At 46.7% G+C, this 17,099-nt stretch overlaps 1 protein-coding gene across 1 annotated transcript in view; it reads left to right on the top strand.

Moving 5' to 3' along the window:
* FRMD4A (FERM domain containing 4A) overlaps positions 1 to 17,099 on the top strand; it is a 227,838-nt gene that overhangs the window by 130,496 nt on the left and 80,243 nt on the right. Inside the window, 1 exon segment of the mRNA XM_023762528.1 lies at positions 1,715 to 1,801. Within this exon segment, the coding sequence (XP_023618296.1) occupies positions 1,715 to 1,801 (87 nt within the window).

The following is a 17,099-nucleotide window of genomic DNA, read 5'->3' as shown; positions in this document are numbered from 1 at the left end:
GTCCTGTTCTCTGAAACCACTGCAGTGCAGAGGCAGGGACCGGGGTTTTATAGCTTTAAAAAACTTTTAAAGAAATCTTACACCCTGAAACTTTTCTAAAAATTCAAAATATCTTTCTTTTGCCCTTTAGCTTCGTGCTCACCTTGAAATAACTCTGCCTCACAAGTATTTGGTATTTGAAAACCATGAAGCCAATTTTGAGTTTTCAGGACATTTACAATGGGGTGTATTTGGTGATTCATCGATGTGGCGATTAGGACAAATCTGGGGAAAGGCTGCTTGATAGGCCCCCTGTCAGCTCCTAGCATTTGGGAGCTTGAATTAACAGCTCAGTTATCCTACTTGAATGTAGAATTACAGCTTACAGTCTGGGGACAAGAGGTCTCTGTTAAAGGAGTAAACAGAGGGAATTGGTGTTTCTAATTCAGTCCTCAGAACGTCTAGGCTTCAGTGTTGCTGCTTTGTCCACAGCATGAGTCACACAATCCTGCTGGCACCCTGCTGTCCTCTTAGGGTGAGCAGGGCTGCATGGAGAGCACCTGCTCTCCGCCCTTGCTCTCCTAAGGGGAGGGGAGGGGCCTTAGTAGAGCAGGACTGACCCTTTGCTGTAGTTTATTTTTCTTTAAAATTAGAGGAATCTTAAATATAAGTTACTAAGTGAAAGAAGCTAGTCTAAAAAGCTACTATATGGCCTGGCCAGTGTGGTTCAGCGGTTGAGCATCGACACAGGAAATAAGATGTTGCCAGTGTGGTTCCTGTTTGGGCACATGCCCGGGTTGTGAGCTCCATCCCCAGTAGGGGCTGTCCAGGAGACAGCCAATTGATGATGTTCCTCTCTCATCAACGTTCCTATCTCCCTCTCCCTTTCTCTCTCTCTAAAAATCAATAAAAACATTTTTTTAAAAAGCTACTGTATGATTCCAACTCTATGACATTCTGAGAAAGGAAAACTGGTTGCCAGGAGTTGAGAGGGAGTGGAGGAATGACGAATAGTGGAGCACAGAGGATTTTTGGGACAGTGAAAATACTCTGTGTGATATTATAATGGTGGATACGTGTCAGTATGCATTTGTCCAAACCCATGGAATGTACAACACTTAGAGGGAACCCTAATATAGTGGACTTGGAGTGTCATGTAAGAAATGCAGCACTCTGGGGGGATGTTGTTAGTGAGGAAGACTGTGCATGTGTGGGTGCAGGGGGTGGACTGGAAATCTCTGTCCCTTTCAATTTTACTGTGACCCTAAAAGTGCTCTAAAATTTTTTTAAATTATTTTTTTGAGGAGTGGTCATCCCTGTCCCCATGGTCCTTTCTAGCTCTGAGCTGATGACAGTTTCTCTGCTCAGAAGGCCGTTTTATTAGAATGCTCAGCACCTCAGATTTTCCCTTGTGGTCCCCAGCACTGAAAGCCTAACATCTCAGGAGAACAAAGAACAAGGCATTGCTACTTACTCATAAAGGGGGAAGGACCATGGCTGTGCTGCTGGGTAGGAACTGAGCTGGGTCCTTGGCCAGGGCACTTTCTAGGGCACCTGTTCCTATCCCTGAGCATCATCTGATGACTGGGATCATCTGCTAAGGTAAAGTGTGGAGAGATGGGCTCCGTTCACTTCAAGGAGTTTACATTTCCTTGTCTTGAGATGAACCAGGAGGTCTTCTGTTTGTGCTTATCTTCTCTGTCCCATACTTACACATATCCTGTTGGTGTCCCAGGACAAGCAGGGGATCCCGTGGTGGCTGGGACTGAGCTACAAAGGAATCTTCCAGTATGACTATCACGACAAAGTGAAGCCACGGAAGGTACGTGCTCGCTTTTGTGAGACAGAGGAACAGCGGAGAAGTGAGTAAAATGTTATGCCGCGCAGCCTGAGGGCCTCTGGGCTCACCACGCCCTTGCTACTGTGAGTGTGTGCAAATTACTGCGCAGAAATCTAGCCTGAGCTCCCTGGGTAAATGGTTTTTTCCCATCAATAAGGAAAGTAAGCAGTTTTAATTATTTAAGGTGAGACTGGCTCAGCTCTCCCTGAGGAAATGGGCGAAAGGACTCTGAGGGATTGTCCTTTCCCTTAATTTCTGGGGGTGTTTTGCCTTCAGGAAAGTAGGGGAAGGTCATTCTTGAATCCTGAAACTAATCTGCATTTTCCCAAAGCGTGTGTGTGTGTGTGTGTGTGTGTGTGTGTATGTGTGTGTGTGTAGGAGAGCTAAAAGAAGAGATTGTAGGTCAAAAAGAGATGAAACATGAGAGGCATTCCTGCAAATCCGGTAAATATTTTATGGCGGGTCAGAAGTGATCAGAAATCTGGGGAAAATCAGGTCATTTGCCAAAAAGAAAGGAAAGCAGAGAGGGATCTGCAAAGTCATTGTGAACACAGAAAAGAATGTTTGAAGGGGGCACAGTGCTTGCGTTTTCTCTGTTTTCATTGACACACATTTTTCAGACCAGAACAAATTGAAAAATTATAAGGGAAAAATATCTCTGAGGCAAGAGCTGTCATTCAGATCCTCTGGCAGAAGATCATGGAGAAAGGCCGGTATATAGTTTAAACCCTGAAATACATATCAAAAGTCTCAAAACCACACTTGCTGTATGAGAGAGAAAGCAATATTGATCCATTATGTCATTCCAGATTGCTCTCCAGGCTTTGTTAGCCACGCCCAGGATTGAAATGCACATTGTACAGCTGAGCGTATCTCGTCTATCCTGTTACACCCACTCTCAGCCAACTCTTTATAATTGAATGGGGGAAATGGCCCGTGTTGGGGAGGATTTTCACTCAATTCATCAGAAGTCAGTTAAGTTCTAAGAATAGATCCTGAGCAAATGATGTGAAGGAATTCTGTCGTGGGAACAATTCAGTAGGCATCTGACTATTCAGAGCATGTTATTTTGTGGGGATCTCCCAAAACCCTCTAGTTTGCACTTGGATCCTGTAAAACAGGAATTGGACCCTGTGTTTTTATTTTCCCTCTGTTTTTCTTGGTCACATTGTCTCTTTCTTCCTGCTCCCCTCTGCCTCTTTCCCATATAAATGCCTGTGCTTTTTCTCCTCCAGTTTTCTCTTCACTCCCTCCTTCTTTTTATACTCACAGTCCTCTCTTTTCAACCTGCATGGTGGTTTTTTTCTGCTTGCAAGAACCAAGAATAAATAATGGCAGATCCTTTATCAAAATGCTGGTTACGCTCTATCCAGCTCTTCATTGCCCACATTGGTAGAAGGCCAAGGCCAACGTGGACACTTCAGTTTCATAGCCGAGTTCATTAAAATCCAGCGGTTGAATCCTCCTCTCTCTCTTGGAGCATTTTGAAAGACATGTTAACAAGTACCCATACATTTTCAGTTTAAGTTCTTAATATGTTTAAGTTTGCTTTGTTTCTCTAATTGAGGTACTAATGAAGATTGAAGAGGTAACAAGATAACACTTGGGTATGACACATTCCAAGGGCTCAATAATTATAACTGATAAATTCAGAGGCTCTTAAGACTCTAAAACAGATTTCAAGATAAGAAGTAGGAAGTCAGAGGTGTGAATAATCAGCCATTGAGTATGAGCTTTTACTCTCATTTGTGGAGCTTGCCCAGGTCATTTAACATTCAAAAATGTTAAAAGGTCAATATATTTATTTAGGATATTGGCTCTACTCAGAATGAGTTATTACTCAAAATAGCCTATTCTTCTCTAGCCTCTGGGGAAGTAGTTGGGATTCTCAAGTCTCCTGCCAGTGAGGGACAACCAAGCCATCAGGGTCAATGCTGATTCCTTCTTTCCTTCCTTCCTTTCTTCCTTTCTTCCTTCTTTCCTTCACTCATTTTTATTTCTTTTATTTTTATTTTTTTTAGAGGAACACAAATTTTATTTGAAGCAAAGGGGTATAACATGGCCAGTCACCTGAACAGTAAATAGATTTCTCTAATACTTTACTATATTACTTTTAATATTTATTTTCATATTTTTTGTATTTTTTAATTTTTTTAAATTAAATCTTTATTGTTCAGATTATTACAGTTGTTCTTCTTTTTACCCCCCATAGCTTCCCTCCACTCAGTTCCCAACCCACCCTCTGCCCTTACCTCCCCCGCCACTGTCCTCATCCATAGGTGTACAATTTTTGTCCAGTCTCTTCCCCCAGACCCACACCCCTTTCCCCCCGAGAATAGTCAGTCCACTCCCTTTCTATGCCCCTGATTCTATTATATTCACCAGTTTATTCTGTTCATTAGATTATTTATTCACTTGATTTTTAGATTCCTTTGTTGATAGATGTGTATTTGTTGTTCATAATTTGTATCTTTACCTTTTTCTTATTCTTCCTCTTCTTAAAGGATACCTTTCAGCATTTCATATAATACTGGTTTGGTGGTGATGAACTCCTTTAGCTTTTTCTTAACTGTGAAGCTCTTTATCTGACCTTTAATTCTGAATGATAGCTTTGCTGGGTAAAGTAATCTTGGTTGTAGGTTCTTGCTATTCATCACTTTGAATATTTCTTGCCACTCCCTTCTGGCCTGCATAGTTTCTGTTGAGAAATCAGCTGACAGTCATATGGGTACTCCCTTGTAGGTAACTGACTGTTTTTCTCTTGCTGCTTTTAAGATTCTCTCTTTGTGTTTTGCTCTTGGAATTTTAATTATGATGTGTCTTGGTGTGGTCCTCTTTGGATTCCTTTTGTTTGGGGTCCTCTGCGCTTGTTGGACTTGTAAGTCTATTTTTTTCACCATGTAGGGGAAGTTTTCTGTCATTATTTCTTCAAATAGGTTTTCAATATCTTGCTCTCTCTCTTCTTCTGGCACCCCTATAATTCGGATGTTGGTACGCTTGAAGTTGTCCCAGAGGCTCCTTACACTATCTTCATATTTTTGGATTATTTTTTCTTTTTGTTTTTCCGGTTGGGTGATTTTTGCTTCTTCATATTTCAAATCTTTGACTTGATTCTTGCGATCCTCTAGTCTGCTGTTGGAACTCTGTATAATATTCTTTATTTCAGTCAGTGTATGCTTAATTTCTAGTTGGTCCTTTTTCATAACCTTGAGGGTCTCACTAGATTTCTTGAGGGTCTCACTAAATTTATTGCCGGTTTCTAGAAAATTCTTGAAAAACCTAATAACTGTGGTTTTGAACTCTATATCCAGTAGTTTGCTTTCCTCCATTTCTGTCATTTGTGACCTGTTTCTTTGTCTCCGCATTTTTTATGCTTCCCTGTGTTGATAGAGTGGCTTTCTGTGCTAGGTGTCCTATAGGGCCCAGTGGCTCAGCCTCCCCACTTACCTGAGGTGGACACTCTTGGTGCACCCCTTTGTGGGCCTTGTGCACAGTCTTGTTGTAGTTAAGCCTTGATTGTTGTAGGTGTCACTGGGAGGAATTGACCTCCAGGTCAATTGGCTGTGAGAGTCAGCTGTGTCTACAGTGGGAGAACTTCTGTGCTGGAGACACCCTTAGGGGCAAGACTTGCTTCAGTGGGGCTTTGGTGCTCACTGAGTCTGCCCCCTGAATGTGTCCCTTATGGATCTGAGGAGTTATAATCTGGATGGTCCCAATCTGACTACTGGGTACACTGGCTCTTGGATCTCTAAGGAGGTGCTAATTTAGCCTCTACCTGAGGCTACCCAGCAGGAGCTATGGAAAGATCTGCAGATTCCTCTTCTTTGTTTGGGGTTTGGAGGTGCCCAGATGAGGTCCAGCTGTGAAGCAATGCAAGCTGCTGTGGGGCCTTGGGCCTTCTTTTGGATGTTCTGGGTCTCTCTGACCCAGCTGCAGTTTGTTAGGTAATTTTAGATTGCAAAGGGCCAGGTCATTCATATGCAAAAGCCTCTGCACACAGCTTGGGTAGGACAAGGTCTCAGGGAATCAACAGGGCAGAGCAAACATCTATGGTTGATCCTCAGCCCTGCCCTAAAAGGTCAGTGTCCCAGTAATCGCTGCAAGCACCCTTGAGAGAAAGCTGCCCTCGAGTTCCAACCGATGCCAGACAGTCCAGTTTCTCCCCGTATGTCCCCAGAGACTCGCCTGGAACTGGAGTTCAGAGCAGTTGGGAGCTTGTGTCTCCCTCCTGATTGAAAAAGACAGCCGTGTCCTCAGTTGCCAGCCCTTTCCACGTGTGCCCCTGTACCTCTGCACTTTACTTCTGCACCTCCTCTGAGTCTCAGTGTGCTTTTCTCTTTCCTTCTAGTTGTAGAATTTCCACTCGGCCAGCCTTCCTGTGGTTCTGGGTGATGTCCTTTTTGTCCTTTAGTTGTATTTTTTAAGTGGTTGTGCGAGGAAGCAGTTTCCAGTGTTTACCTATGCCGCCATCTTTGTTTTTTCTTTCCTTCACTCATTTTTAAATGTTCATTGTATAGCTGTTGTGCCAAGCAGACTGAAGGGTGCTGAGATAAACAAGAAACACGTCATATCCTCAGCTTGCCCAGGCTACCTGGAGAGGGCTGTGTGGCAATTGCCTCGGGTACCAGTGCTATAACAGGCCTGTGTGAGGGTTGGTGGTGAATTAAAGGACAGAGTCTCTCCTGGACTTACAGGGGAGAGACACATATTCATAAGCAGCACAGCAGGGCTGGGTCCTAAAGGGTGGACAGAAGTTTTGCAGATGGACAGATGGGCTGGGGAGATGTGTGGGCTGAGAGCCCTGGGCTCAGTAAGGCACACGAAGGAGAACTGGGTGCCTGGTGGGGAAGATATGCACCATTGAGGCTGGAACAAGGGCTGAGAGGAGGCAACTACAGAAGGGGCTGAGGAGGCCCAGCGGCCGCTCCCCCAACCCTGAAGGCTTTGCTAAGAGGATTTCCTCTTCAAGGCCCTGGGATCCACTGAGCATTTGAAGCAGGGGAGTGGCCATTTCTGATTTTCATTGTCATGGAAGCATCCTGTGGCAGCTGTGAGGAGGTGGGTAGAAGGAACGCAGGACAAGACTTGCAAAGCCTGGCCTTTATCAGTGGTGGAGGCCAGAATTCGTGGGGGCCTGGGATTGGCTATCAGTAATGGGATGGATAAGGGAAAATGGAGGGAGATGTTTAGGAAGTACATATGGTTGACCAAAGTGTATGGTGGGAGAGGGTGGCAGTCAGAGCAGAAGGGGAATCTAGAATGATGCCAGGCTTCTTGACCAATCAAAGCATGGATATGAGAGAAGGGTCAGTACGTTCAGTTTGGACATACAGAGCTTGAGGCTTGCTGGGACATCAGGGTAGCTGTGATAACCGGACATTGGGTATTCTCAGTTGGAGCTCAAGAGTATCAAGAATTTCCAATGCATAACTGAACCAGAGACTGCACAGAGAAGAAAGGGAGAGGCATTCAGCACATGGGGAAAATTACCAGGAGCTGGGATTAGATTTCAGGTCCCTAGCATGACTTTCCTGTGAGACACAGAGGCAGTCCAGTGGCATGGCCTGAACCTGATATAATTTGGGGAACGCTCTTTAAGAAATGAATGTACAATCTGAGTGTGAAATTAAGAGCAGGCCTTTGAAATCCTGTAAGAGGAAGAAATGTCTAAGTTTCATTAGCCCAAGGCGTACCTGCCTCTGCTAAGACCTGGGATGAGACTTAAAGACAAAATGAGAGACTAAACCAGAGCCAAATTAAGAAGTCACAGCTGCAAGAAGAACCATGCTGGTGCTTGTTCTTCTTGCATCAGCATCTTCATCATCATAACAAGGCCGTGTAAGGCACCTGTGGGTCCCTGAAGCAGCGTGTGTGCCCTGGCTCCAGACCTGTAAACACAGAAGAGAGAGGCATGCACGCGGTAACTACCTATGCAGATTCACATGTAAAGTGCCCAAGGGCTGCCTTCAGTGCTTCAGGCCAGTGATGCTTACCTTTGGATGAAAATCAGAAATCACATGAAACCTTTTGAATATATAGATGCCACCGTCTTCCCCAGTCCCACTGACCCCCTCTCTGACCCGGCCACTGAATGTTCAGAAAGCCTCTCTGATGGGGAGCTGGCCAGGAGCACCACCACCCAGCCGTCGGTGCTTCCTTTCCAGACTCGACCTCGGGAGGGTCAGCCAGGCTCTGCAGGGTGTGCGGCATAGGAGAGCTGGGGTGCTCCGAGGCACAGGGCTCAGGTGGGCCAGCTCCTGTGAAGGATGGCCCTCCAGGTGGTGCCACTCCGCTTCCTCAGACCAGGCACAGCTGTCTTGAGCCCCCAGCAATGTTCAAGAATCCTGGAGTGGCGCCCAGCTCTGTGCACCTGGAGGCCCTTCTTTGGCAGAGGTCCTGCCTTACACTTTGACCCATTTACTGGGACTGCCACATGGTGCCACAACAAAGAGCCAACAATTCAAAGAGAGACCGCGGCAGGGGTGGGCCTGCTCCCTGTCTCCTCAGGGCCTTGAGGCACCTCTGGTGCCCCTGGCACGCAAAGCTCTAGGAGCATCAGCAAGCCGTGAGCACGCCAGGCAGCTCAGCAGCCTCCTGTGAGAGTTCACTCAAGTGGTTCCTGATGGCCCACCAAAAACAAACTTAAAAAATGGGTGGCTAATTGCTGTCCCGAAATGGGCAGGGCAGTAGCTGGTTCCAGGCTCCCTGGTTGGGGTATAGTTTGCCATTCTGGTCGCAGAGTCTACCCTAAACTGCTTAATCCTCATTTTGAAGCCCATAGTGACTATGGGAGAGATGGAGTCAAGCACAGGGCGCCTAACAGGTGGAATGGAGAGTGCATTTTCATCTCCTCCCAATCACACACCCCATATGCTACCTCGGCCTTCTAAACAAATGGGCGCCCAGCCTTGCAGAAGTACAGCCCAGCATGCAAGCTGCTGATGTTTGTTAGAATAAAACCAGCCTCTCCGCCCTCGGGGCACACATCGAGAACAGCCAGACAAGGAGGAACACCCAAATAAGGTGATTTGGCTTCTGTGTACATTTGGTCATTCAAAGTCAACTTCAGAAGTTTAGAACTACATGTGCAGAAGAATAGCCCTGCAAAAGCCAATCAGTAAGTAGGACTTTAAATAAGGAAATCCTATGATATATTTACATGCTTCAGAATACTAGCCCTTGCTTGCATGTAGGAGTTCTTTAAAAAGTTCAGGCAGAACCCCAAACAGTATCCGAGGACAGGTTGCAGAATTTCCTATAAGCTATTCAGTATCATCCCATCACCTCTCACTAAATCCTTCTGTTTCTCCTTATCACCCACCCATGTTTTCCCTCTCACTCAGCCTGTCTCCCCACTTCTGTGCTCCTGTGCTTACTAAAATGCTATAAGACACTTTGGAACTTCCTTTTGATTATCTCAGCTCGCCTCTCTTCCTTCCCATAGCTATGGTTTGATGGTTTTTATGCACAGTTGTTGAGTGTGGCATTAGAATTCGGGAATGGCAGGATCTGCATGTCCAACTGCTTGGTTGAGCAGTGGTGAGAGGTGGAAGGAAGGTCACAGTGGTCAAACGAAAACATCTCACAGCTGCGTAGATAATTTTGCCCTATTTTCTCCTAGCTGCCAATTTCCATTTCAACATGTGTATGTGTGTAGAATTGGAATGCTGGGTAAGAAGGGTGTCCTTTATTTCACACGTTACAGTTCTGTTAACTTCAGGGAATAATGAAACTGCCATATTGGCATTTGGGCACTAGAAGTGTTTGCATTTACAGCCAAGCAAAGAGACCCAAGCCAGAAAGAAAAAAAAGAAGGCAAGGGAAGGGGAGGGGAAGAGGAGGGGAAGGGAGGGAAGGAAGAAGAGGGGAGAGAAGGGAAGGGAAGGGGAATGCCAGCTGTGTAGAGTGGCCACGGTGACATGCCTTGAACTGATGCCCATCGCTTTAGGCAGTGGTGCCTGTACAAGCAGGACTTTTCCCTTTTTCTTCCTTAAGAGCATTTGAATGAAAAGTTTGTGATGTATGTTGAAGAGGCATTGTTTATTAATTCTTACAGAGCCGGGGTCACATGGGGCAGAGATAAATAAAGTGGACCTGCATTCCTTAGGTCAGAGCCCTAAAACACTTCGAAAGCTCTGATCTTTGGGATGACCTGCCCCTTTGAACCATTGGGACCAAAGGTATTGGAAGGTCAGCCTCTCCCACATTTAAGACTCAACTCCCCACCGGTTCCAAACTGAGCTGCTTCCTGTCGTGTCCTTGTAGTTGGCACTCTTCCAACAGACCAGCCATCAAATCCTCAGAAACCGTTATAAATTACGACAGAAATGCTTTTCGAACGGGGCGCCAAGAGAGTTAGAATAAAGGCCCCTCCTGCAGGCTGTGTCTGAGGCTGTTAGCGTTAAAGAACAAATAGTGTGAAACTTGGGGCTCCACAAAACCTCCTCGAAGGAATGTTCAGTATCTGCAAAGCATCACTTACGGCTGCAGCCCACTCACCAGCCCATATTTAATGAGCTGTCTCCACTGGAGAGGAATGGCAGTGCTGGTCCTTGTTGCATTCAGCAGACAGCATTTACTTATTTATTTGATGTGCAATTAGGGGCGCTTTTATGTATACTTAGATGCACAATTAGGAGCACTGTGGGTCCCCTCTGAGGCATTAGGAGAAGGAATGAGACTAAATGGTCTGCTGCCGTCCCCAAGAAGCCAGTGTGGCTTCCTCTGGTTCCTAAGAGTATTGAGGATGCAGGAGTATTAGCTCAGGGAATTGATGCATTACTGTCACCCCCAGGTTAGTAAAGATTTTTGAACTGTCTGAGATGATGAGACAGGAAGAGAAAACAATATTTACAGGAAATATTCCATTAACTGTGAATTGACTCCCAGCAGAGTCCGCCTGCTAAATTATTCAGCGTACTAAGCACTCCATTAAGCGCACTGCTGACTTAGTTTTCAGCTTCTGTTTGGATGCACTTGGCTTATTTGGGGGTTGCTGAGTCCTCCACCTTGGCTGGCCCTGGGTGGGTGCCTTCCTCATCCCATTATCTGTATTCCTGTTGGAAAGCACACACTATGAACCCCAGAGAGGAAAAACTCCACTAATGCCTTTAGCATTTTCAGCATTTTGCAGCCTTTGCTCTTTCTCAGGGTTGGATCAAAGGGCCTCAGCGGTTGCTCCCTATCAGTCCTTTGGATCTCATTCTGCTGAGGGATCTAGAAGGGTTCAGTGCCTGTGAGTGACAGGCCCTGGCCATGGGTCACCTAGGAGGTACTGCCTCACAGCTAAGAGCAGCCTGCCCGAGGAATCATGGGGTGGGCGTGGGGGACATAGAGAGTCTTCCATCTACCAAATAGTGTGAAAAGTGGGACTCCACAATAACTCTCCAATAAAGAAAGAAAAAAGCCATCGTATTCTAAGAAAATTGGCATGCCCTTCCCAAAGCATCAATACTGTATTAGACATGCTCTTCTCCAATAATAGGCATAGCTGAATTCTCTCTCTCTGAACTAGGACCCCCCACCTCCCCTTCCATGCAAGAATTGCAGTCACCTGGCAGCACTGAGCTGAAGCTTTAGAACTTCAGTAGAGGGTGTTAATAAGAAACCCTCTCCAGTAAAATGGCCCCATACGAGAATGACCAGGTGCCTGTCGTGTGCCAGGTCTGCTCTGGGCTTGATCCCCAATAGGGGGTGTGCAGGAGGCAGCCCATGGATGAAGTTTCTCTCTCACTAATGTTTCTATCTCTCTATCCCTCCCCCTTCCTCTCTCTCTAAAAATCAATAAAAAACACATTGAAAAAAAAGTTCTTCTGAGAGTATAGCACGCCAGGGTCCCTGGGGAGCAGAGTCTGAGCTGGATTCGCACCCTGGAAGCTCATTGGGCAGTGCTCTGGACCTAACACCAGTGAGGACAGGGAAGGAAGCCGGATTCCGCAGAGAGAGAGCTGAGCTGTAATGAAATCTGAATGAGACTCTGAATTTGGAATGACCCTCAGAGCCACTGTCATGAGACTGGGAACCAAGCCTGCGTTCAATATCAAGCAGTCATTAGATGTAGGTGACCATATGGGGAAAGGCCGTGACCTTGGGCAAGGTGGCAATTCCTGGAAAGAGAATGACTCCTTCAGCCCTGAATGGCGAGGCAGGTCAGCACAGCACCGTTTGCCATCAGTGGTTCTGAGAGCACGGCCCTTGGACCAGTGGCAGCTGCATCACCGGCAACATGTTAGAATTAAAAACTCCGAGTCCCCACCAGAGACTCATGGGCTCAGAAACTCAGAGGCAGGCTGTGTTCTCATGAGCCCTGGAGGTGACTCAGATACAGGCTATAGAGTGTGAGGACCACTCTCTAGGGACAGGAAACTGGGCCCTTCCTCTGTGATTTTACTTTGTTGTGTCACTGTTGGAAGATATTTTAGTCTGTGCTACAATCAGATCCTTCCCTAGAGCAGTTACACCTCCATATCCACTCAAAGGCCCAAAGTAAATCTCAGAGTCTCCATTCTGATGCTATTAACTCACCTCCCTGTGTATTCAAAAAAGTTGTGGTAAACAACCGATTTAACCTCTCTTGTGCCTCTCTTTTTATGTCTGTGAAATGGAGGCTCTAAGACACAAGAAACAGTCTAATTTTCTTCATCTTGAACACGTTTACATTTCAAAGAGTTTCCTGTTCCCACGATGAAAGTGCTGTTGCCCTTGACAGAGCAAATATCATTACAGTCTCTTTCACACTGAACGGAGAGGTGAATCGCCGAGAAGAGCAAACAACGTCTCTTTGTTAAGAGGATTAAATTTTTTTCCCTGGTCATTGGACCTGGGAACCGAGGGTCCCTCAGTTCCCATGGGCTCCTGTGGAGGCCTTTTTGGAGCCTTGGTGCTGCGTAAGCCACGCTTCCAAGGACACCGGCGTGCATTGTTCTTGTATTCTTGCTGTATTCCTGTTGTATTCCTGCTGTATTCCTGTTGCATTCCTGTTGAAGCTGTCCCCACAGGGGCTGTGCTGGTGTCAGACTGTCACGCTGCAGGTTCTGGCATACCCCTTTGGGTGCCACGTTCCTGCCCCACCTCAGACTCCCTGTCCATTGCAGTGGCAAGATGCCTGCCCTGGCAGTCGAGAGAGCAGTTCTAGCTCCACTTCTGCAAGGCACGTCGCTTTCTGGCCCATGTCCTCATCAGCAAGGCGGTGAGAGATGACCAGGAGTTGCAGCTGAGAGAATCTTGAGAGTAGAAACAAGTCAGAGGAATGCAGTGAGGGCCAAGCTTGTTGTTACCAGGAAGGACTAATGAATAAAAGGAAGAATAAAATCAGCATGTTCCCCGAAGAAAGTAGTAGCAAGAAAAAACGCTAATTTCCAAGTAGGCCTTTGTTCTCCAGTTCAGCCAAAGCCCAAGCTAGATTTGATTCGATGACCAAAAGTCATTTTTCTCCCTTCCCCAGACAGACACAGCTGTCCCTTTGCGGGGGTGGGGCGGGGGGAGTCGCCCAGGGCTCATCCACTTCCCACAGCAGTGCCTGGCCTCAGACTCCGCCTCCCTGCATGAGCAGGCACATGTGACAACGCTGAAAAGGCCGCAGTACACACCCACGCTGATTGTGAGGACTGTCGGGGTCATATACATTTGATATTTATAACATGCAAATAACACCCCAGCGGACAAGCCACCAGCCCCCCTGAGACTCGCTGGCTTCTAAATCACTGGTGGTCCCAGAGTCCCACCACTCAGGGAGCCCCGCTGGCCTTGGATGTGATTTGAAGAAGCAAATCAAAACCAGTGTTGTTGGATCCCAGACCTCAGCATCAAGTGGCCCCACCCACTCCAAAAAGAACCAAGTATCTTAGGAACACAGTTGGTTTCTCTGGCTTAAACACCAAAGACTTTGCTAGTCTGACAAGAACACTGACCACCTGGGACTCAAAAGGCAAAATGCTTGGATCTCACACCGATCTTTTAAATGTGTCCTCCCTAGATAAAAATGCAGTCAGACCCGTGACTTTTCTGACCACTCCCAGGTAATGCAAAGCCACACTTTAAGTAGCAAGACGCATTGTATTAAGAAATTTACAAGAGCCAGAAAGCTCCAAGCTTGCTGTAAAGTTCCAGTCTCCCCTCTCCCAGGTAGGCTCCCCATCTCCTCCTTCAGCCATCTGACGCCAGCTTGGTGAGTAAGCAGGGATCAGGCAGCAGCCTTAGCTGTCCCCAATGTCGGCAGCTGCTGCTCAGGTGCTCCAGGAGACCCGAATTTACCCTCCCACTAGCTTTGCAGAGGGCATTCGCCCCCTTTCCCTCAATTTCTATCTTCCTGAACGCTTTATACCCCCCATTGGGGGTGAGGGGTTTTAGAGTCATCTAAACCATAAGGTTTTACATTTTTAAAATGCACATAATATAAAACTTCCCATCAGAACCATCTTTGTGTCCAATGAAGTAGTATTAAGTACATTCACATTGTTGTGCAGACAATCTCCTGGGTTTTTTTCATCTTGCGAAATTTAAACTGTCCCACTAAACAACTCCTCGCTTTCCCCTCCCCCTGCCCCCGCAACCACACTCTATTTTCTGTTTCTGTGATTGACTACTCTAGAAAGCTCACCAGCTGCCCCTGTGAAAGGCTGCGGGTCAGAGGGGAGGAGCCCCCTGAGCTGCCTTGGCCATGAGGACCCAGAGCCTTCAGGCTCATCTGCAGAGACCCCCATGGAGATCGGGGAGCAGGGCCTGGTGGGAGGACCTCAGACAAGTCCGGTGGTATATATGGGAGGAGGCTTCTTAGGAAGAAGAGGCATCACGGGATCTGGGGGTTTTGTCGGGGACTGCCTGCCGGCTCCTTGTAAGTAATTCATTTTACTGAGTTTGAACTGCAGAGCGTCTTATGATTCATGATTTATCCAGGCTGGGATTTACCAGTCCAAACAGTTAAAGGCCACAAGAAAGCTCCTGGTCACTTCCTGTGTCTCGCCAAGCCCTACACATCCACAGACCCACTTTTCTGTCTCTGGACTTGCCTGTTTCAGACATTTCATATAAATGAAAACATAATCTGTGGTCTTTTGTATCTGGCTTGTTTCACTTAACATGATGTTTTCAAGGATCCCCCCATGTTAGAGCATGAATCAGAACTTCCTTCTTTTTTATGGCTGAGTACTATCCCACTGCCCTCTGATGTTTACGTCAGCATTTTCTGCAATGACTTAGCACGTGCGGTGCCTTGGGTCTTTGCACCCGCTGTATTTCCTCACTCAGCTGCATAGCTTTGCCCCCCAGTTGTCTTCTGCTAGCGACTCAGCTGTCACTTCAGTGCAGCCTTTCCCAAATACCTTATTTACAGGGGCAGCCCCCTCCTGGCCTCCTCTGTGTTTGTCCTTGGAACCTCTTATCCTCTGACCTTCTTCCTGCAGAGTTTTCTTATGTATTTGCCTACCTCTTCCCTCACAAAAAATATAAAAGTTTTTATCTACAGTGGGGCCTTGACTTACGAGTGTCCCGACTAATGAGTTTTTCGAGATACGAGCCGTCTTCTCGGCCGATTTTTTGCTTTGAGTTGCGAGCTAAAATTCGGGTTACGAGCCAGCTTCAGATACGCCACCGCTAGTTGGCGCAGCGAACGTCACAGTGAATGCCACAACATCAACCCAGCATCACGTGTCTCACTCGTTCACTGTTGATTTGACATACGAGTAATTTGAGTTACGAGCTCCGTCACAGAACGAATTAAACTCGTAAGTCAAGGCCCCACTGTATTTTTTTTCACTGTTGTATGCCCGCTGCCTAGTCTAGTGCCTGACATGTGGTCGATACTCAATAAACAGTTGTTAAGTGAATAAAAACAGTCAGGGCAGAATATCCAGTAGCTTGTTGTGACCCACCACCGATGTTGAGGACATCTCCGAATGTGTGTGTAGTGGCCCAATTGGAATGGATAACTGGTAAAGCCCTATAAGGAAGGGTTTGAGAGTGAGACATTGCAAGGGAGGGGAAGGCAGGAGGGAAGCATGAGGGCTTCTCTAAGATTGTTGATGAGAAAATGAAAAGTCTATACAGAGTTCCCTACCAGTCCATCTGGACTGTTCCTTAATTTTCTTTTTTGTCTCTTAAACCAAATGGACCCAAAGAACTAGCAGCAATGACATTGAGAACGAATTTCTAGAGTCCGGAGACCGCTGAGCAGTTCTGGTTAATCTGGCTGCCTTGTCTTTCTTAGAAGCGGGAAACATTAGGCTGGGAACTGCTGCTTGTTGAACCCGGCAGCCTTCGCTTGTCTTGGAAGATCTCGGCTTGTTTCTGCTGAGCTGTGCGATACTTAGCAAGATCTGTGAGCTTTAAAAAAAAATCTGCATGATTCAAAGGGGAAACCCAGGCTGAACTGACCTTCCTGGAAGTGTGAACTGGTGTAACACCAAAGCCCGACACAGCCAGGAAGGAGTCGGTGTGAACAGGCTGTGGGGCTCAGCGTCAGCCCTGCAGGTGGGACCAGCCCAGCAGGTGGGACCGGGAGGGCTCGGAGGCTGTCTCCAGGCAAATGAGTGGTGAGGAGTCACTCCAGGTCAGGGCTGAGGTTCCAGCTTGAGTCCAGGAGCCCCAAGACTCCAGACTGGACTTCCCCCATTCACTTTGCAACTCAGTGTTGTTCAGACAGAGCCACCTGGAGGAGGAAGGGCTGCAGTTCGGCTGGGGCTCTTGAGCTGGCACTCAACGGCAGCTGCCCTCTTGCTACTTGCCTTGCAGTTTAGAAATGTTTTTGTTTGTTTGTTGTTGTTAATCCTCACCCAAGGATATTTTCCCATTGATTTTTTTTTTAATATTTTTTTATTTTTCGCTTAAAGTATTACAAAGGGTATTACATAAGTGTCCTTTTTTTCCCCCCCGCCCTTGACACACCCCTACCCTCCCTTACCCCCCAGTGTCTTATGTCCATTAGTTATGCTTATATGCATGCATACAAGTCCTTCGGTTGATCTCTTACTCCCCTCCCTCCTGCCCCCCAATTCTCTCTGGCCTTCCCACTGCAGTTTGGCAATCAGTTTGAGGCAGCTCTGCCTCTGTATCTATTATTGTTCAAAAGTTTGTAATGGTCTTTATTATCCATGAATGAGTGAGATCATGTGGTATTTTTCCTTCATTGACTGGCTTGTTTCACTTAGCATAATGCTCTCCAGTTCCATCCATGATGTTGCAAATGGTAGGAAGTCCCTTCTTTTTAACAGCAGCATAGTATTCCATCGTGTAGATGTACACAGTTTTCTAATCCATTCATCTACTGATGGGCACTTAGCTGTTC

This window comes from Myotis lucifugus, unplaced genomic scaffold (assembly GCF_000147115.1).
Source record: "Myotis lucifugus unplaced genomic scaffold, Myoluc2.0 scaffold_249, whole genome shotgun sequence".
Lineage (NCBI taxonomy): Eukaryota > Metazoa > Chordata > Mammalia > Chiroptera > Vespertilionidae > Myotis > Myotis lucifugus.
Note: the sequence above shows the minus strand (reverse complement) of the source record. Positions and strands in the feature narration are given on the sequence as shown.